We start from the raw sequence: 21,559 nt of genomic DNA, 5'->3' as shown, positions 1-21,559 counted from the left end.
AATACTGATGTAAAATACTGATCACATACTGAACGTGTGAACGAGGCCTCAGGCTCTTGCCCCCAATCCCCCAACACCAGAGAAACAGCTACTAATATTTTTTTATTACCAAAGGTTACAGGATGCTGCCACCCTGTGGACATTAGAGGAAGAGCTCGGTGTGCTGCAAACATGCTTCACTTTTGCCATTTTTCATGCAATCTGCAGCAATAACAAAAAAGTGCTTGCAATATTATAATTACAACATAACGACACTCAATCATGGACGCAAAATTATAATTTCATAAATAATAGTGGAAGGATACTAAGTCAGGAAGACTTAGAAAATCCTCATTTGTAAAGTTTGGAATTGCATTGTGCGTTTTTTTTAATTTATTTCACATGAGAAAAAGTGTGGTTATTTCAGTGGCTCCTTTTTAATCCTTGTTGCATCTGTTTTTCTCCTATTAGAAAAAAAAATGTATTAGCTTCCCCCACATCGTTCTGAAGAGATCATAATCGGTCCTTGTGGCTCGTAGAGAAAGCTCGCAGACCCATCGCCAGTGCACATGGGAATCAATGGTCTGCATGGAAAAAGAATCGCAGCGTGCATTATTATGATCCATTTTGCAGGATAATGGCTGCAAAGAAAGTCATCTCTGGCCCCGTCTACAATGCGGATGATCACACGGAGCTGCCCCGGCTACCGATCACACGCACAATTTGCAGTCGAAACTGGCCGAATTTTCAATATGGCTGCCTGAATCCGGACTAATTAGTAGAAAATGGCATCCGGGTACTATCTGACTTTTTCTCTATGGGACCATTGACGAGTTGGATCCACAACACAGATCAAAGTTGGACATCTCACCATTCTAGAAAATTATATAATTTTGACATGACGAATCTCAGCTACGCCACTATGGTAAATCCAGTAGGGTTCCACAATCTTCAAAACCAGAACAAAAAACTTTTTCCACAATCCGCTCCCGAGATTGGTGGCGTAGTGTGTTACTTATGGTAGGCCTTGTTACATTGGTCCCTGCTCTCTGCAGTTTATTCACTAGGTCCCCCCGCGTGGTTCTGGGATTTTTGCTCACCGTTCTTGTGATCATTCTGACCCCACGGGGTGGGATTTTGCGTGGAGCCCCAGGTCGAGGGAGATTATCAGTGGTCTTGTATGTCTTCCATTTTCTAATTATTGCTCCCACTGTTGATTTCTTCACTCCAAGCTGGTTGGCTATTGCAGATTCAGTCTTCCCAGCCTGGTGCAGGGCTACAATTTTGTTTCTGGTGTCCTTTGACAGCTCTTTGGTCTTCACCATAGTGGAGTTTGGAGTCAGACTGTTTGAGGGTGTGCACAGGTGTCTTTTTATACTGATAACAAGTTTAAACAGGTGCCATTACTACAGGTAATGAGTGGAGGAAAGAGGAGACTCTTAAAGAAGAAGTTACAGGTCTGTGAGAGCCAGAAATCTTGATTGTTTGTTTCTGACCAAATACTTATTTTCCACCATAATATGCAAATAAAATGTTAAAAAAACAGACAATGTGATTTTCTGGATTTTTTTTTCTCAGTTTGTCTCCCATAGTTGAGGTCTACCTATGATGTAAATTACAGACGCCTCTCATCTATTTAAGTGGTGGAACTTGCACTATTGCTGACTGACTAAATACTTTTTTGCCCCACTGTGTGTGTGTATATATATATATATATATATATATATATACCATGGATCAGAATCGGAGGTGTATATACCATACTCTCAATGTGAATTCCCCAATAACCGGCCTAGTAATGGAAGCAGCCGCGGCCTCATCCATCATTCGGCAATTGTGTGATTATTCTGATTGGAGGCAGTGGTGTTAAGTTTCCTTGACAAGTATGTATGAGCTGCTATCTGGCCACTCTTTGGCGGTATTTACACTATTTGATGGCACTGTATATTAATGTTTCAGTGTTTGATGGGGATGACATTAGTAGTTGGTAAAGTCTGAGAAGTGTTAGACCTGTGGTGGAAATACTGCAGAGTCAATCTGGACTGGCCGAAAATCCACAGTAGAATATAGTAACAGTAAATCTTATCTGTGGACTGTGGAAATTTCTGCACGGAAAGTAACCAGCCATGGCGATATCAAAACTACGACTAAGGGGCTCTATCCATACTAGATAGCCGTCAACTGACCGCGTCTCCTGACTCCTCGAATCTCCGGAGGGTGGTCCCGTGTTCTCGAGCAGAGTCGGTCAGAACCTTCTCTTGCCAAAAACAAAAGTATCTGCATTCCAAAATCAGCCGTGTTAGATCGTTATCTCCCCTGCCATTACCTGTAGGGGCCCCCATAGTCTAAGTTGTAGCATTTGTAGCTGTAGAACTGGCGGACACTTGCAGATTCCAGTATTTTTCTATAGTTTTGGTCAGTCCACTATTGTTATTTTCTTGTGATTATTTTTGCACATTAATCAGATACAATGCATCTAGATAGGATCAGTGATGCAGATAGGTTTCACCCCCTTCCTGTCGATTTTCTCTCCCTTTCTTCCATATGACGACTTGTTTTCCTTCTAAGGGTACCGTCACACAGTGGCACTTTGATCGCTAGGACGGCACGATCCGTGACGTTCCAGCGATATCGTTACGATATCGCTGTGTCTGACACGCTACTGCGATCAGGGACCCCGCTGAGAATCGTACGTCGTAGCAGATCGTTTGAAACTTTATTTCGTCGCTGGATCTCCCGCTGACATCGCTGAATCGGCGTGTGTGACGCCGATTCAGCGAGGTCTTCACTGGTAACCAGGGTAAACATCAGGTTACTAAGCGCTGGGCTGCGCTTAGTAACCCGATGTTTACCCTGGTTACCAGCGTTAACGTAAAAAAACAAACACTACATACTTACCTTCCGTGTCTGCCCTCCGGCGCTGTGCTTCTCTGCACTGGCTGTGAGCGCCGGCCAGCCGGAAAGCAGAGCTCAGCGGTGACGTCACCGCTCTGCTTTCCGGCTGACCAGCGCTGACAGTGCAGAGGAAAGCAGAGCGCCGGAGGACAGACACGGAAGGCAAGTATGTAGTGTTTGTTTTTTTTACGTTTACGCTGGTAACCAGGGTAAACATCGGGTTACTAAGCGCGGCCCTGCGCTTAGTAACCCGATGTTTACCCTGGTTACCAGGGGACTTCGGGATCGTTGGTCGCTGGAGAGCTGTCTGTGTGACAGCTCTCCAGCGACCGACATCGTTGTCGTATCGCTGCAGCGTCGTTTCAGTGTGACGGTACCCTAAGACGAGTTGTAGTTTGGAGCGACGCCGTTCATTTTACCATGTAATGTACTGGAAAGCGAGAAAGACAATCCAAGTGCTGTGAAATCCCCCCCGATAATCATAGGCCTGACACGCGATTCTTCCCTTCAGTACCAAACTTTTATAGTTTGCCTTTAAGTTTTATTTACTGGCTTAAAATAATTCTGAACTTTATCCGGAAAAAAAAAAAAATTGTTTTGTGGTTGCCTTTTTCTTAGAGACATAACTTTGTGAGGAGCAGGGTGAGGGGCTCACACTTTTTCACAGTGAACAGTAGTTTATTAGTTTATATTGATAAAATTTGGGGGTTCTTACAACATTTTGATCCCTTTATATATATTTTTTTTTTTTGCAGAACCATAAAAAATAATATAAACGAAAAGAAAGCGGCAGCACTCACCGGTCTTCTTGCAGGTTATTTATTGGTGAGAAAAATCTTCACGGCACGGGGGTGTGTGGTTACAAAGACATGTGGGGGCTGAACGACGGCCGTTTCGCACCTCCCAGGTGCTTCAACGGGAACCCGTTGAAGCACCTGGGAGGTGCGAAACGGCCGTCGTTCAGCCCCCACATGTCTTTGTAACCACACACCCCCGTGCCGTGAAGATTTTTCTCACCAATAAATAACCTGCAAGAAGACCGGTGAGTGCTGCCGCTTTCTTTTCGTTTATACTCCACATGACATGTTTTCAGGCTATTAGCACCCGAGGTCTGCGATCCAGCGTAGGTGATCTGACCAGGAAGTGACCACAGTGGGTGGTCGGTGGTGCGGGTTGCTGTTTTCTTTTACGATTTATTTCATAAAAAATAATAATTGACTGGTGTGACGACATAGCCCTTAATCGTAATAATCCAGATGTCTATTTTCAGGCCAGGAGACATAGGCTATTGTCTGAACCTTGACAATTGAATTTCAGCTCGTCAAGAACCACGGGCTATTGTCATGGAAGTCTGAATGTTGGTAATTGCTGAATGGCTGCCATTTACCGCTTATATCGGCTCCTACAGGTTATTGTTGGTTATCTTTGTACGACAGGGACGCAAGGTCATTGAACAATCGATATTTGCGAATAAGTTGATTACGAGCCCTGGTCCAAGCAGTCTTGGGCAAGTGGACATACTTCCTACCCACGGCTCCAATTTGTAGGACGTATCTGTATTTTATCTATTTAACTGTCTTTAGTTTATTATTCCAGATTTTGTAATTACATTTTTAGAGTTAAAAAGTTAAGTAATCAGTTCCCTGCTGCTCTAAATGCATCCACAAACCTTGAGGAGGGCGAGAATAGCTTGGCTGTTACACTGTGTAGGCCAGATTGCAAGAAAAGGACCCACTAGTATTGCACGACTAGTATGCGCCGTGACTGGAGCTGGCTCTGGTCGCTGCTGGAGGTAGATGGTGGCTGTACAACACAGCTGGACCTGCCTTATGAGGAGCTCCTGAGCCCATACAACCCCCATAATATATGCGAGGCAGGAAAGATTCTCATACAATGCAAGTCAAAACGGCCGCATGTGTGGGGTCAGTCTGAAGGTTCGTCTCCCATACAGTGCAGCGTAACTAAAGTGAATAGGGTGGAGGTGCCATATCACACACAGCCTGTAGGAAGGGGTGGCGCGGCTTCTAGAAGGCAGCAGTTTTTTTTAAGTTTTCCATCGTTCTCAAAGAAAAAAACAAAATAAAGCACATGTGCACACACGACGTCAACTCAAGATTGTCCACTTCCAATTTTATTTCACTGCAGCGCTGACAACAAATGGTTTTACTGACAGAGTTCACATGAGCAGGAAGCCCCCCACAGCACATCATCCAACAGCGGGGGCGGACCTGACCAGAGCCTTATTCAGAGGACAGAAGCCCCGGTAATATTCTATGGGTGACAGTCAGGCGACTGGTGGTACCGGGGCCAATCTTTGCACTAGAAACTCCCCTCGGACTATCGAGCTGTTGAAAAACTACAACTCCTCCCATGTCCTGACAGGTATAGGCTACCAGGGCATGATGAGTGCTGTAGTTCTGTAGCAGTCAGAACTGCAGGTTGAAGATCACCACTTAAAAGGTAAATGCTCACACAGAGGCCCATTCCACGCAGAAGGTCAACCACCACGCAGAGGCCCATTCCACGCAGAGGATCGACCACCACGCAGAGGCCCATTCCACGCAGAGGATCGACCACCACGCAGAGGCCCATTCCACGCAGAGGATCGACCACCACACAGAGGCCCATTGCACGCAGAAGGTCGACCACCACGCAGAGGCCCATTCCACGCAGAGGGTCGACCACCACGTAGAGGACCATTCCACGCTGAGGATCGCCCAACACACAGAGGCCCATTGCACGCAGAGGATCGACCACCACACAGAGGCCCATTGCACGCAGAGGATCGACCACCACACAGAGGCCCATTCCACGCAGAGGGTCGACCACCACCCAGAGGCCGATTCCATGCAGAGGGTCGACCACCACGCAGAGGGCCGTTCCCGCAGAGGTGGAACGAGGTTTACGATGCAGACATTTTTACACAGTGGAGGATTGAGAATTAGTTTAGTCTTGTTAACAATGCTGGTATTATACTATGCAGAGATTTCCTGAGAGAGAATCTGCAAAATGTGAACTTTCTCTAAAGATCTGCTGCTCGTGAGTGGTGGGAAAATCCAGATATATACAATTATACTAAAGCCGTCCAAAGAATCACGGCCGATCTCTTGTCTCATGGAAAGGACCGGGCCTAGAAAACAAAATTTCTTGTGTGCAGAAACTTTGCAGCAGTGATTGGACAAGTCCCAGCATAGCCAAGTTCTGTACAAAGTATTAAAGGGACTCTCACCTGAATTTGGAGGGAACAATCTTCAGCCATAGGGGCGAGGTTTGGGGGTGTTTGATTCACCCTTCCCTTACCCGCTGGCTGCAATATTGGCTTGAAGTTCATTCTCTGTCCTCCGTAGTACATACCTGCACAAAGCAATCTTGTCTTGCGTGTACTATGGAGGACAGAGAATGAACTTCAATCCAGTATTGCAGCCAGCATACAGCCAGCAGGTAAGGAAAGGGTGAATCAAACACCCGAAAACCCCGCCTCTATGGCTGAAGATTGTTCCCTCCAAATTCAGGTGACAGTGTCACTTTAATGATAAGAATGAGGAAGCTGAGGATCCATCAGTGAGCTCTCCGACAGTTTACGGCTCTTATCTTCCTTTCTCTCAGCCTTCATCTGGTGACTTATGAAAGTTGAGCTGAACTTTGATCATAAACCAACAGGAGCGAAGTTACGGCTGCATTCACATGTAGGTAATATATCACCACGAAGTCTATGGACCCAAACTAGAGCCCAAGTGAAGCCTATACGGCTGCTGAGCCCTGGTCAGGACACCTATGGAGAGTCTGTATACAAGCCTGAGGGCTCGGTCATAAATCCCTGATGAGATCTCGGACCACAATGGATGGACCGGCCGCGCAGCTCCCGACGCGCACTGCGATCAGAGATCAGATCGATGATCACAAAGTGCTTTAAGACTTATACACTCTCCCCATCAGAACGAGCTCACTGACGGATCCTCAGTTAGATCATTCAGCAACACCAGAGCTATAAAAGGCAAACAGTACAAACTTTCTTCTTCTCCAATTACACCCAATTGCAAAAGTGATTTGGCCAAAAAAAATGTATGTTTTAAATGGTGAAGGTGTCTATATCCTTAAAAGAAGGCTTCCTATACATGCGTTATTGGACTCAACCTTTTTTTTTTTTTTTTTTACTTGGACAGAGGTTCTCGGACACCCGTTCCACAGATGTGATATCTGCAGCTTCCAGGCACAGACTGACTGCAGCGCTGCCCTCGCCAGGCACAGACTGACTGCAGCGCTGCCCTCTCCAGGCACAGACTGACTGCAGCGCTGCCCTCTCCACTGCAGTCTCCCACAAATACAAGAGCTTTCTTTGGAGGGAAACCTCCTTATAAAGAGGTATTCTTCACATGGGGAGCAGGGGAAATCTGCAAGTTTTACATGTGAAATTCATGGTCTATTCTGGTGCAGGCAGAAATGCGGATGTGAAATAAATGCGATGTGTGAACTCGCTTGTAAATGGACTTGCGCTTTCTACATTGAGAAAGGGGCTGTGGTCTTGTATAATATTTAATCTTGTGTAATATTTAAGGTTTTTTTTCACCATTAGAAAGCATGGCTGCTTTCATCTTAAACAGCGCCACCCCTGGCGGAGGGTTGTATGTGCTACTTTGGTAATTTAATCTTACTGACCACAAACTCGTCTGATTTGGGATTATTTCTGGAGGTATTACCACCTGCGTCGCCCTAATATCTGCCCCCCAGGTAGGAACCCCCCTCCTCTAAATCAGCGCACTTCAACCTGTGGCTGCCTTTACAGCTGCTGTGACACTACAACTCCCAGAACACCCAGCACGCTGAGAGCAGTAGTATCACAGACCTCTGCATGTTCCTGTGTAACCTAGTTCACCGTCAGGTATTCCTATACATCAAAATGAGAATAGTTTGCAAACTGTTTTAATGTTATAAAAGCAAACTTAAAATAATAAAAAAAATGATAATCATGCGACGTGGCAGCGTCAGGTGCTGAAAAAAAAAAAAAGTGGCGTATGATTATAGATTAGAACAATGAAAACTACCTGCCTTAGTTACAATTATATATATATATATCCCATTGAGACAATTGCCACGAGATTTCCAGAGAGGTTCACTTTCGAGTGCTGAAAGTTGCAAGGAAGGGAAAAAAAAAAAATTTAAAATAAAATTAAAAATGCTTTTTTAGTCTTCGCACGACACATCCTTGTGGATCAATTTACAAGAACAGAGAAGAAATTAGTGAGGAGGGCACATGCCATACCTACTCATGTAACGTACATCTAAGGGAGGCCTACCCCTGCCGAATTCACACGATGCAACACAAAACACGGCTGGAAATTAAATACAACTACTAGGAGAGGTCGCAGGGGCGAGGGCTGGACAATGGTGGAAGTGGCTACGTGCGGAGGCGGACAGCGGCACTATGGCGGCAGGGGAAAGGAGCGCTTCCGCTGTAACGACTATACAAATATTTAACCTATTAACAAACTCCGGAGATGAGGCATCGGGGCCTGGGGCAGGGTTACCACGTGAGGCCGCGGCCAGCAGGACACGTAACCCTGCGGCAGACAGGGGATGAAACATCTCTGTTAGTGGAAATGTGGATCTCCCGGAGACTGACGCCCACCGCCTCCTCCTCTAGAAGTTATCGTAATCTTTTTTATCTTTCTTCCCCTCGGCCTCGAAGCCGTCTACTCCGTCGCTGTCTCGTCTTCTCTTGCGGTTGCTGTGGATGTTGAAGCGCTGGTTCGTCTGCGACAGCGGATCCATGCCCAGCACCTTGAAGATTTGCCGGAAGGCGAGAAGCCTGAGTGCGAACTGCGGGGCGACAAGAAATGCAGCGATTACTACACGGCAGGACAAGACGGGGAACGGGGTGGAGGTCTGACAAGCAGAAGGCGACTAACCACTTAGTGACCGGGCTAATTTTTACAATTCTGACCACTGTCACTTTATGAGGTAATAGCTCTGGAACGCTTCAACGGATCCCACTGATTCTGAGATTGCTTTTTCGTGACATATTGTACTTTATGTTGTTACTGGTAACATTTCTTCAATAACACTTGCATTTACTCATGAAAAAAAACAAAAATTTGGCAAAAATAGTAAAAATTTTGCAATTTTCAAACTTTTAATTTTTGTGCCCTTAAATCCGAGAGATATGTCACACAAAGTACTTAATAAATAACATTTCCCACATGCCTACTTTACATCAGCACAATTTTGGAAACATTTTTTCTTTTTTGTTAGGACGTTATAAGGGTTAAAAGTTGACCAGCAATTTCTCACTTTTACAACAAAATTTACAAAACATTTTTTTTTCCTTTAGGGACCACATTACATTTGAAGTGAGTTTGAGGGGTCAATTAACTGAAAATACCCAAAAGTGACACCATTCTTAAAACTGCACCCCCTCGAGGTGTGCAAAACCACATTCAAGAAGTTTATTAACCCTTCAGGTGCTTCACGAGAACTAAAGCAATGTAGAAGGAAAAAAATAGGGATTTTTGTGTACTCACCGTAAAATCCTTTTCTCCGAGTCAATCATTGGGGGACACAGACCATGGGTGTATGCTGCTGCCACTAGGAGGCTGACACTAAGTGATACAAAGAAAGCTAGCTCCTCCCCTGCAGTATACACCCTCCTGCTGGCTCTCAGCTAACCAGTTCGGTGCAAAAGCAGTAGGAGATCAATAACAACATATGAGTATAGCATGTCAAATTATAAAACAAGCACAAGCTAATAACAGGGTGAGAGCTGTGTCCCCAATGATTGGCTCAGAGACAAGGATTTTACGGTGAGTACACAAAAATCCCTCTTTCTCCTTCGCCTCATTGGGGGACACAGACGGTGGGACGTCCCAAAGCAGTCCCTGGGTGGGGACAACATCAGATCAGGCCCTGTGTAACAGCTACTTTCAAGTGCGACACCGCGGCCTGCAGAATCCGCCTGCCCAGACTCACATCTGTGAACGTCTGGGAATTATAGTGCTTCAAGAATGCATGCGGACTGGACGAACCCACAAGCTTGCAGTTGTGCTGTGCCGACGCCTGGTGCCTAGAATCCAAGAAACCTCGATGACAGGGAGATAGGCTGATATATAACACGGAAGGATTCCTGGATGGTGTAACAAATCCACCAAGCTAACATGGCCAATGAAATGGCTAAACCCTTCCTGTAACTGTCAGGAAGCAGTCCTCTTACAGTGAGGTAGCCCAAATAAAGTGTCCAACCTTCGGAAGGACACCGTCCTCGAGACATACCTACTCAGAGCACTCACCCCGTCCAGAATATGGGGAACCCATTCCGTTATGTGGACTGGTGCCGTAAGAGATGAGGGACGAACGATGCCCTCATAACTGTGGGAATACAATACCACCTTGGTAACAAGGGATGGGGATTGCCTGTAGACAACCTTGCCTTAATGGTAATAAGGGAAAAAGTCTGAAAGAACAGGCTAGCTCCGAAGACTCGTCAGGATGAGGAGATCGCAGAGAAAAGAAGGGCGATGTTCCCTGATTGTAAAGTCTGTCTGGATCAAAAGGAGTCTACTGTAAGACTCCCAGGATTATTAAGGTCCCAAAGATCTAACGGTATGCGATAGGAAAAAGCACATGTGAAGACTCCCTGTGAGGAAGTCCATATTTGCAGTTTTGTTGCAATAAGACGGAAAAATACTAGTTCAGCAAATGAGAAAAAAACCTGACATGGTCAGTGCGGATCTCCCAGGATTACTGGGGCCCTCCCTGCTTTCGAAAAGATCTCGGAAGTAGTGGAAGAGGGGTGAAGGAAACTGGTACCATGGAAGAACCAGAGCATGCACTGTGATGGCTTTTGGACCTGGAGGCCGAACCATGAACTTACAGTACATTGGCGTTCAGTCTGGATGCCATCCGACCTACATCTGGAGTGCTCCAGAGAAGACGGATCTGATGGAAGACTTCCGGGTGAAGATCCCACTCGCATGAGGCGGAACCCTGACGGCGTCCGCTGCCCAGAGTTCTACACCTGAGATGTGTAGTGCAGAGATCACCAGATGATAAATCGTGGTCCAACAGACACCTGACCGTGGTTACCTGCTAGATGATTGACGTATGGCACAGACGTGGGATTGTCCGATTGAATCGGATGGGGTGACCCGTCAGAAGGCAGTGGACCTGCTGTAGAACTGTACCGTTTGGATCCCCGGAACAATGATTAGGAGGACTGCATCGGTAGTCACTAATAACTATTGAACTGGGAGAAAGGATCTCCCCTGGATGATAAAGGAGCTCTGAGACTACCCTCTGAAATCCTGATTGACCTGCAGAAAACGAGAGGAGCGAAGGAAACCACTTCCATTGTCGTCACCAATTTTCCTCAGAACACTCCTAGCAAATCTAATGGAATGAGGGGATGAGTGAACAAGTGCGCGAGCTCCCTGTTGAAGGGCCACGCGGCCTTGTCTCAAGGGAGAATCACCAAACTTTTGGAAGATTCCAGGATCATCCTCAAAAAAGGATATCTGCTGGGCTGGAAATGAGGAAAAAAACTTGTGTAAGTTTAGCTGCCAGCCCAGGAGAGAGAGGGTATCGCAAGAGATATAGACGACTCAGTGCAGGGCTGGAAGAGCGGCTAGAAAGTCGACTAGGTAGGGCAGGACGACCACGCCTCTAGGCAAGAGGAACATGACAGCCCCATAACCCTTGCAAACACTCTGGGCCGAAGGACAAGGTCGTGATTTGAAAATGCTGTTAGCGAAAGGGAAAGCGAAGGAAATTTGAAAAGGGAAAACCATAGGAATTTGAAGGTAAGCATCCCGAATGTCGGTGGAAGCCAGAAGCTCCCCCTTTTTCCATTGAAGTAATGGCTGAGTGGGGGAACTCCATCCGAAGAAGGGGGACCTTGTCACGCTTGGTAGAAGTTTGAGGTTCAGGGTTGGTCTTACTTTACGGTTCCCATTTTGGAACCAAGATCCCTTAGATCTAGACCGTCCTGGACAACTGATCCACTGCTGGTTGGGTCTATAGGAAATCAAAATAGTTAAGGTCTCTAACCAAGAGACCATTGCTCCAGCAACACATGCGGCGGCTAAGGGAGGGTAGAGCTCTGAACTGAAGGCCGCAAGACGGAACGAACTAGATTTGCTATCTGACAGTCGGTTGTATTTTTAATTGATGACCCATCAGGTAGGGATACTGGTAGGTATACCACAGGAGATTCTACCCAGATAATATGCCAAGTGGTAGAATGCGCGGCTGCATGCAGAAGGTCAGGAAAAACCGTCTCTTACTATCGCCGCTCTCTTTTGACTGTGCAGAGTTAAAATGATGAACCCTCGATCCACCATCCTCTTAACAGGGAAGTGAAAAGGGATCGTCCGCCTTCTTGCATCATCTGCTAAATAGTGGAGATGCAGAGTTTGGACGCCAAAAAGGGGGCCTCTGTACATCCACAGAGTTAAGGTCCCTGGTGGACAGGGCTGGCTGTCCGGCGTTAGGCCTGGCTGTAGAAGAGGATACATGGAGGCGACACTCCATGTGCTCGTCTATTGCTGATGTGGGGAGATTGGTGTCCTTTAAAAGGACCCGTCGCCGTTAAGAATTAGACCAGGCATGGCATCTCACGTCTTAGGTAGGAATACGTGGAGGGCACACCCCGCGTGTTTGCATATTGGCTGAAAAAGGATACCGCGCTTGCAGAGATTTCTGTCCAGTGGATCGCTTATCCGGACGCTCCCTGTCCGGGTGAATGGCAGATGCTCTGCGAGGGAGTTTAGTTTCCTCATGAGGGACACTGCGTGCTCTAGAGTAGAACCGAAGTCCTCGTCAATCTACAGAGATTAGTTGATATCAATAGGCGAATCCATCCTTTTCTGAAGTTCTGGTGAGTCCAGAACCAAGGCAATATCCGATCCATATTCAGAGACTTGTTCTCAGCAAATCATTGGTGAGGGATCAGGAAATGAAACTTCTGTTTTCTAGGCGCGTGTACGTTTCTAGAATACTTGCGGCCCCTGCTAGCCTGAAGGAAAGAGACCATCTACATTGGTCCTGCGAGCACTCCGAGCCACAGAGGGTTCACGGAGGGATTCAGTCTCGTCAGATTCCCTGGGTTGCGGCAGTGATGAAACCCACTCAGGGAACTAGGTACTCTGGGATAAGCTGGGATTTATGGCGGAGGGCTCCTGAGCTCATTTAGGGTGACCAGCTTTGGACTGGTCATATGCCCTTAAGACCAGGGAATGGTGGTCATGTGCCCTTAAGACCAGGAAACACTGGTCATGTGCCTTTAAGACCAGAAATACTGGTCATGTGCCTTTAAGATTGGGGAATACTGGTCATGTGGCAGGAAATACTGGTCATGTTAAGCACAGGGGGAAGAGAGCAGTACTTCCTTACCCGGAGTCGTTGTGCCCCTTTAATACAAAACCATAGCCCGTGTGGGTGTGTGTGTGTGTGCGTGCGTGCGTGCGCCGGCAGGGTGGACCAAGATGGCCACCGAGTTGCAGAGGTGGTAAAGTCTCACAGAAAGTGAGAGGCGGCAATTCGGAGGGCGGAGCCACAAAAGTGATGTGGGCGGAGCCTCATGACTTCCATGAATAGGTCCAAGCTGGGGCCTAAATTTCTGCAGCCGGCAAGAGCAATACCAGCGTTGCTGAGGGAAGCGATTGCTCCAGTGCCAGGGAAGAAGCGCCAGAAAAGGTGGGCGGAGGCGCCGTAGTGCGGGCACAGCTTCTGGAATGCGGCCTACACATCGGCTGAAGCCGGGGGCTAAATTTTTGCAGCCGGCCAGAGCATTACCTCAGGGAGGTGGGCCACAGGGAAGCAGAGGCTGCCTGTCAGCATATGAATCTCACTGCAGAGGCCACCGCTGACTGGATCCACTCACCATCGGTGCGCGTCCGGGCATGGAGCCGCCGCGATGACTGGGTTTCCGCGGCGAGGAAGCGCGCGCACTCTACTGTTCTGCTGCAGGTGCAGGGATAGAGGGATAAACCTCAATCCATCATCCGTTTGTTAGGGAGGTGGAGAGGAACCGTCCGCCTCCTTGTGCCATCCGCTTTCACAGTGGTGGGACAGTGGGGGCCGCTTGGACGCCATAGAGAGGGGCCTCTGTACATCCACAGAGTTCAGTCCGGGTGGACAGGGCCAGTTGTCCGGCATTAGGCCTGGCTCCAGGAGAGGATACATGGAGGCGACACTCCATGTAGTCGCCTGCTGCTGGTGTGGGGAGATCGGGACCATGAAAGGAACCGTCGCCCCTGAAGTGAGCTCAGGCATGGCTTCCCATGTCGCAGGAAAGGGTACGGGGAGGTATACTCGCCGTGCTCGCCTGTTGATGATTCGGGGGAGATCGGAACCTTGAAAGGAACCGTCGCCCCCTTCACTCCGTTAATTAAAAAATAAAAATTTACAGAAAAGTAAAAAAATAAAATAAAAACGTTGGGGTTTGAACCAGACCCATGTGCCTCCTACAGACACTAAGCAAGAACTGGTTAGCTGAGAGCCAGCAGGAGGGTATATACTGCAGGGGAGGAGCCGAGAGCCAGCAGGAGGGTGTATACTGCAGGGGAGGAGCTGAGAGCCAGCAGGAGGGAGTATACTGCAGGGGAGGAGCCGAGAGCCAGCAGGAGGGTGTATACCGCAGGGGAGGAGCCGAGAGCCAGCAGGAAGGTGTATACTGCAGGGGAGGAGCCGAGAGCCAGCAGGAAGGTGTATACTGCAGAGGAGGAGCTGAGAGCCAGCAGGAGGTGTATACTGCAGGGGAGGAGCCGAGAGCCAGCAGGAGAGGTATACTGCAGGGGAGGAGCCGAGAGCCAGCAGGAAGGTGTATACTGCAGGGGAGGAGCTGAGAGCCAGCAGGAAGGTGTATACTGCAGGGGAGGAGCTGAGAGCCAGCAGGAGGGGGTATACTGCAGGGGAGGAGCCGAGAGCCAGCAGGAGGGTGTATACTGCAGAGGAGGAGCTGAGAGCCAGCAGGAGGGTATATACTGCAGGGGAGGAGCTGAGAGCCAGCAGGAGGGTGTATACTGCAGGGGAGGAGCTGAGAGCCAGCAGGAGGGTGTATACTGCAGGGGAGGAGCTGAGAGCCGGCAGGAGGGAGTATACTGCAGGGGAGGAGCCGAGAGCCAGCAGGAGGGTGTATACTGCAGGGGAGGAGCCGAGAGCCAGCAGGAGGGTGTATACTGCAGGGGAGGAGCCGAGAGCCAGCAGGAGGGTGTATACTGCAGGGGAGGAGCCGAGAGCCAGCAGGAGGGTGTATACTGCAGGGGAGGAGCTGAGAGCCAGCAGGAGGGAGTATACTGCAGGGGAGGAGCCGAGAGCCAGCAGGAGGGTGTATACTGCAGGGGAGGAGCTGAGAGCCAGCAGGAAGGTGTATACTGCAGGGGAGGAGCTGAGAGCCAGGAGGAGGGTGTATACTGCAGGGGAGGAGCGGAGAGCCAGGAGGAGGGGGTATACTGCAGCGGAGGAGCGGACTTTCCTTGTATCACTTAGTGACGCCTCCTAGTGGCAGCAGCATACACCTACGGGCTGTGTCCCCCAATGAGGCGAAGGAGAAATGAACATTTTACTTTTTTCACAAAAATTTTACTTTTGAATCCAATTTTTTTTTAAAACTTTTTACAAGGGTAAAAAGAGAAAATGAACCACAAAATTTGTTGTACAATTTCTCCCGAGTACGCCGATACCCCGTATGTGGGGGAAAGCCACTGTTTAGGTGCATGGCAGGGCTCAGAAGGGAGGGAGCGCCGTTTGGCTTTTTGAACGCAAAATTGGCTGGAATCATTGGTGGCGCCATGACGCATTTGGAGACCCCCTAATGTACCTAAACAGTAGAAACCCCCCAATTCTAACTCTAACAATAACTTTAACACACCCCAAACCGTAAGCCCAACCCTAACGGAAAAATGTAAATAAAGAAATTATTTTACTATTTTTACCTAACTAAGGGGGTGATAAAGTGGGGTTTGATTTTTTTTTTTTGATCACTGTGATAGCATCTATCACAGTGATCAAAATGAAGCAATAGGAAAAATGTCCTATAGTTGCCAGGTGCTGGCCGATCTCGACAGGCGAACTGCGCCCGCCATTTTCTTCCCAGAATACACCGGGGGCCATGACCGGGGGATGGATGCAGGAGAGTCCAGGGACACCGAAGGTACCAGGGGGAAACGGGAGGCCCCATTTTTCTCTCCTCTGATGTGCGATCACATCAGAGGAGAGAGAAATTAAACTGGAAATGTGACATTTTTTTTTTTGCGGTCCCAGTTATTCTGTTAACGGCGATCGGAACACTTGGGTCGGTAAAAACCGACTCTCTGGGGTCTCAGTTACCCCCGGTCACCGAGATCCCAGAGAAATTCCAACTCTGGGGGCGCCCTACACTTATTTCTTGGAGTATTAAATACCCTTAACTGCCGACGTTAAAAGGCGTATAGGCGGTCGTTCCAGGGGCTAAACATGCAGGCCGGTAGTAGTCAGAACAGCAGAGCGCCGTTACTGTGTGGTGGCCATTTTTGGTACTGCAGCTTTCTCTTATTGTGGTGAATGGCAGCAGAGCTACAGTATCTGGGAGAGGTCACTACAGAGTATATGAGCTGTGGTGTACCGAACTCTACGTGCGTACACCCATACTTGCAATAGATGAGTCCCGCTTGTCCTCCTGTCGCCCACCCCTCTGTCGGCCGGGCCCCCTGTTGGCCACGTACATTTGGTGCAAACCTTCACAAGGTTGTAGCCCTACAGAGAAATCCAGGCACCACACGTCCTTTTAATCATGTTTTGGCAGCGCAGGGCCTTCATCAAGCCAAAAACATATTTCTCTTTTTTATGGCTTGATAAAGGCCCCGAATGGCCAAAGCGTTGTGATTTTTCTATACTAATAAAGTTAGCAATAGGAGGCCGTCTGGTGTCCTGGATTTCTCTACATACGTCCAGGCGGGACAGAAAAGAGCTGATCAGAGGGGGCACCGGACCCCAACAATCTGAATTTAATTACCTATTCTAAACAAAGGCAAAATACGTAAACCCTAGAAAACCCCTCTAGTAAAAGTGCATTTATTTTGGTGCCGTCTTGATGGACGTCATCACCTGCTAGCAACTACAACATCTTTAAAAAGTGATCGAAATGATTAGCATGGGCCAGAAAAGCAAAGGCCGGAAAATCGGCCCGCAGAGTAATATCTTAAAGGGCCGGCGATAGAAAGAACATCAAACAAGCTGTACCCTCTGGTCCGTGAGGAAACGTTACCTGCGCACTGGAGGTGATGTCCTCCCTTTGCTGGTCCGTCATAGTAGCTAAAGTGTCATAAGCTTCTTTTTCGCAGGGGTCAAGTAACCCCGGCCCACCTGCCAGAGAGGGGCGAACGGGTTAAAATGCAGCACAGATGTACCGAGTTGGCGCTGATGTTCTGCGGCACATGCCACAATGTCATTTATTTTGTGTTTCCTCTGATTTTCCTACCCTTTAATATAATGCCAGATGAAATGCACTCAAAGATCCTCCTCAGAGCGTCCCCGGGGCTCTGGGGGCCCGACGAGCTGCTTATTGCCTTCTCCACCAGTAACTCCAGGGCCTGTAAGACAGAACATCAGCAGTCAGAACTGCCCGGGCGCACCCATCAGAAGGGAATCGCCGAAATTGGTCCTCGGTTGCTTATAAATTTTTTTTTTTTTTTAAAGAAATAATTGGTGGTGAATTTCATAGATAAAACCGGTTACATTCCCAGAATCAACAAATAATGAAAAAAATAAAACATGTCCCAGCAGATGATGGATGATTTAATCAGCCATCATGTGATTTAACCCCTTAACCCCCAAGGGTGGTTTGCATGTTAATGACCGGGCTAATTTTTACAATTCTGACCACTGTCCCTTTATGAGGTTATAACTCTGGAACGCTTCAACGGATCCTGGTGATTCTGACATTGTTTTCTCGTCACATATTGTACTTCATGATAGTGGTAAAATTTCCTCAATATTACTTGCGTGCGTTTGTGAAAAAAATGGAAATTTGGCGAAAATTTTGCACTTTTCCAACTTTGAATTTTCATGCCCTTAAATCACAGAGATATGTCACACAATACTTAAGTAACATTTCCCACATGTCTACTTTACATCAGCACAATTTTGGAAACAACATTTTTTTTGTTAAGGAGTTATAAGGGTTAAAAGTTGACCAGCAATTTCTCATTTTTACAGCACCATTTTTTTATTTTTTTTTTTAGGGACCACATCTCATTTGAAGTCACTTTGAGGGGTCTATATGATAGAAAATACCCAAGTGTGACACCATTCTAAAAACTGCACCCCTCAAGGTGCTCAAAACCACATTCAAGAAGTTTATTAACCCTTCAGGTGTTTCACAGGAATTTTTGGAATGTTTATAAAAATGAATATTTAACTTTTTCTCACAAATAATTTACTTCAGCTCCAATTTGTTTTATTTTACCAAGGGTAACAGGAGAAAATGGACCCCAAAAGTTGTTGTGCAATTTGTCCTGAGTACGCTGATACGCCATATGTGGGGGTAAACCACTGTTTGGGCGCATGGCAGTGCTCAGAAGGGAAGGAGCACCATTTGAAATGCAGACTTAGGGTAAGTTCACACAGGGTGTTTTTTGGCTAATTTTCAGCTGCTATTTACAATACCAGCAAAGCCTATGAGATTTCAGAAATCTCATGCACACATATTGGTTTTTTGTTTGATCAGTACTTTGTGCTTTGATGCATTTTTTGGACATAGAGCATGTCACTTCTTTCAGTGTTTTCGCTGCGTTTTTTCACTCATTGACATGAATGGGTGTTGGAAAAAAAAACGCAGCAAAAATGCGGTATCATTATAGTATGGACAAAGAGAAAAAAACGCACCACAAATGCACCTAAACCTGTGTTTTTGATGCAGCTTCTTTCCTGCCAAGATGATCAGGTTTTGCTGCAGAAAAAAAGGAGCAAAAACGCCCTGTGTGAACTTACCCTTGGATGGAATGGTCTGCGGGCGTCACGTTGCGTTTGCAGAGCCCCTGATGTGTCTAAACAGTGGAAACCCCCCAATTATAACTGAAACCCTAATCCAAACACACCCCTAACCCTAATCCCAACGGTAACCCTAACCACACCTCTAACCCTGATCCCAACAGTAAATGTAATCCTAACCCTAACTGTAGCCCCAACCCTAACCCTAATGGGAAAATAGAAATAAATACATTTTTTTTATTTTATTATTTTTCCCTAACTGAGGGGGTAATGAAGGGGGGCTTGATTTACTTTTATAGCGTTTTTTTTTTTAGCGGATTTTTATGATTGGCAGCCGTCACACACTGAAAGACGCTTTTTATTGCAAAAAATAGTTTTTGCGTCTCCACATTTTGAGAGCTATAATTTTCCATCTTTTGGTCCACAGAGTCATGTGAGGTCTTGTTTTTTGCAGGACGAGTTGACGTTTTTATTGGTAACATTTTCTGGCATGTGACATTTTTGGATCGCTTTTTATTCGGATTTTTGTGAGGCAGAATGACCAAAAACCAGCTATTCATGAATTTCTTTTGGGGGGGGGGGGTTGTTTACACCGTTCCGCGTTTGGTAAAATTGATAAAGCAGTTTTATTGTTCGGGTCAGTACGATTACAGCGATGCCTCATTTATATCATTTTTTTTATGTTTTGGCGCTTTTATACGATAAACTAATTTATATAAAAAAATAATTATTTTTGCATCGCATTATTGAGTGCTACAACTTATTTTTTCGCTGATGATGCTGTATGGCAGCTCATTTTTTGCAGGACAAGATGACATTTTCAGCGGTACCATGGTTATTTATATCCGTCTTTTTTATTTTTTTTTAATTTAAATAGATTTTTATTAAGAATAAACATAAACATTACATTTTATCCATCTTCCAGTGTGTTACAAAGTTTCTTCATTTTCAAAACCCCCAACAATAATCCCAACAAACCCCAAACCCCCCCCCCTCCCCCTCCCCATGACAGCTCCTTTCCAATGATACTTTTATTACAAGTATTGATGGCTCTTTGAGCCGCTTAACTCACTTATGATATATCTGTCTTTTTGATTGCGTGTTATTCCACTTTTTGTTCGGCAGTATGATAAAGCGTTATTTTTTGCCCCTCTTTTTTTTTTTTTTTTTTTACAGTGTACACTGAAGGGGTTAAGTAGCGGGACAGTTTTATAAGTCGGGTTGATACGGACGCGGCAATACTAAATATGTGTACTTTTTTTTTTTTACTTTGTCCCAGGGTGGGACATCACAGTATAGTGTCAGATCGCTGATCTAACATTTTGCAAAGCACTGTGTCAGATCAGCGAACTGACAGGCAGTGCTGCAGGCTTGCAAGCCACCTCCCTACAGGATCCAGAAGGCCCACCGCGGCCATCTTGGATCCGGGGCCTGCAGGGAGGAGGACGGAGGAGACGCCCGGAACAACACGATCACATCGCGTTGTTCCTAGGGTCTCAGGGAAGCACCCAGGGAGCCCCCTCCCTGCGCGATACTTCCCTATGCCGCCGGAACGCTGCAATCATGTTTGATCACAGTGTTCTGGGGGTTAATGTGCCAGCTGTAATAGTCAGCTGACACCCGGCCGCGCTCCCCCCATGAGTCGATCGCCTATGACGTACTATCCCGTCCATGGGAATTAAGTCCCATGTCACCTCGACGGGATAGTACGTCATATGGCAGAAAGGGGTTAACAGCTGATGGTGGAGCCGAGCTTCACTGTAAACCACATTTAACACGAGCCAGCAGTGCTGCTCTATGTATAGCACAAGCGATCAGATGATCACAGCTTCAAGTCCCCCAAGGGGACTATTAAATACAGTAAAAAGTGAGGGGAAAAAATGCAGTTAACCACATGAATAATTGCAGCAGTAAACAAACACGCCAGCCCAGGATGCAAAAAATAAGCTCTCACCCATCTCCAGATCCTGAAAATTGACTGTTACGGGTCTCGGAAAAGGGCGACAATTTTTAAGAAGATTTCAAAATTTGATTTCACCACTTAAAGGGAACTTGTCAGCAGGATTGTGCTCAGTAACTACGGATAGTGTCAGGTCTGCGCCGTTATACTGATTACAATGATACCTGGTGATGGAATCAGTCTTGTGGTGGTTGTGTAATCTTTATTTTCAGTTTTTTGTTAATGATATCCTCTTGCTCTGCTGTGGCCCTTTGGGGGGGTCTCTGTGACCGGTCAGCAGTTTGCATTATGAATACCTAAGCAGAGCACCACATGAAGACCCCCACAGGCCGCCCCCCGGAGCATGAGCGTATAATTAACACAAAACTAAAAAAGACTAAGCTAGAACCACAAGACTGATTCCATCATCAGGTATCATTGTAATCAGTATAACGGCGCCGACCTGACACTGTCTGTAAATTACAGTGCACAATCCTGCTGACAGGTTACCTTTTGCCATCTCAGTTTCACCATATAGTGAACATCCAAAATAGAAACCCAAAAAACAATTGTGGAATTGCACTTTCTTTTGCAATTTCACTGTACTGTATTTGGAATCTTTTCCCCAGTTTACAGAGCATCCCATGGTAAAACTCCTCACGCAAAAAACAGTTATGGCTCTTGGGAGGGGGGAAAAAAAAAAAAAAAGGGGGAAAATGGCATCAGAGTGAAGGGGTAGGTTCACAAATGCAGCAAAGACAGTTTGACAAGTAAAACACTGTCACTATG

The 21,559-nt window shown here is 46.8% G+C and overlaps 1 protein-coding gene across 6 annotated transcripts in view; it reads right to left on the bottom strand.

Annotated features, from left to right (window-relative positions):
• Positions 1-7,778: 7,778 nt before the first annotated feature.
• The window catches only part of ZFR (zinc finger RNA binding protein), a 67,842-nt gene continuing 54,061 nt past the window's right edge, over positions 7,779-21,559 (bottom strand). For 5 of the 6 annotated variants that reach the window (XR_011317923.1, XM_069745991.1, XM_069745992.1 and 2 more), the window contains 3 exons: positions 17,321-17,432; positions 17,108-17,205; positions 7,779-8,691 (listed from right to left, as the gene is read on the bottom strand). Coding sequence is in view for 4 of the 6 variants with exons in the window: in XM_069745991.1 (XP_069602092.1) it covers positions 8,512-8,691; positions 17,108-17,205; positions 17,321-17,432 (390 nt within the window). In the remaining 2 variants the exon portion in view is untranslated. Of the gene's footprint in view, positions 8,692-17,107; positions 17,206-17,320; positions 17,433-21,559 lie in introns of those variants that run through there. The other variant, XR_011317922.1, reaches the window with a different exon arrangement.

This window comes from Ranitomeya imitator, chromosome 1 (genome assembly GCF_032444005.1).
Source record: "Ranitomeya imitator isolate aRanImi1 chromosome 1, aRanImi1.pri, whole genome shotgun sequence".
Classification (NCBI taxonomy): domain Eukaryota; kingdom Metazoa; phylum Chordata; class Amphibia; order Anura; family Dendrobatidae; genus Ranitomeya; species Ranitomeya imitator.
This window is presented reverse-complemented; position numbering and strand designations above follow the sequence as displayed.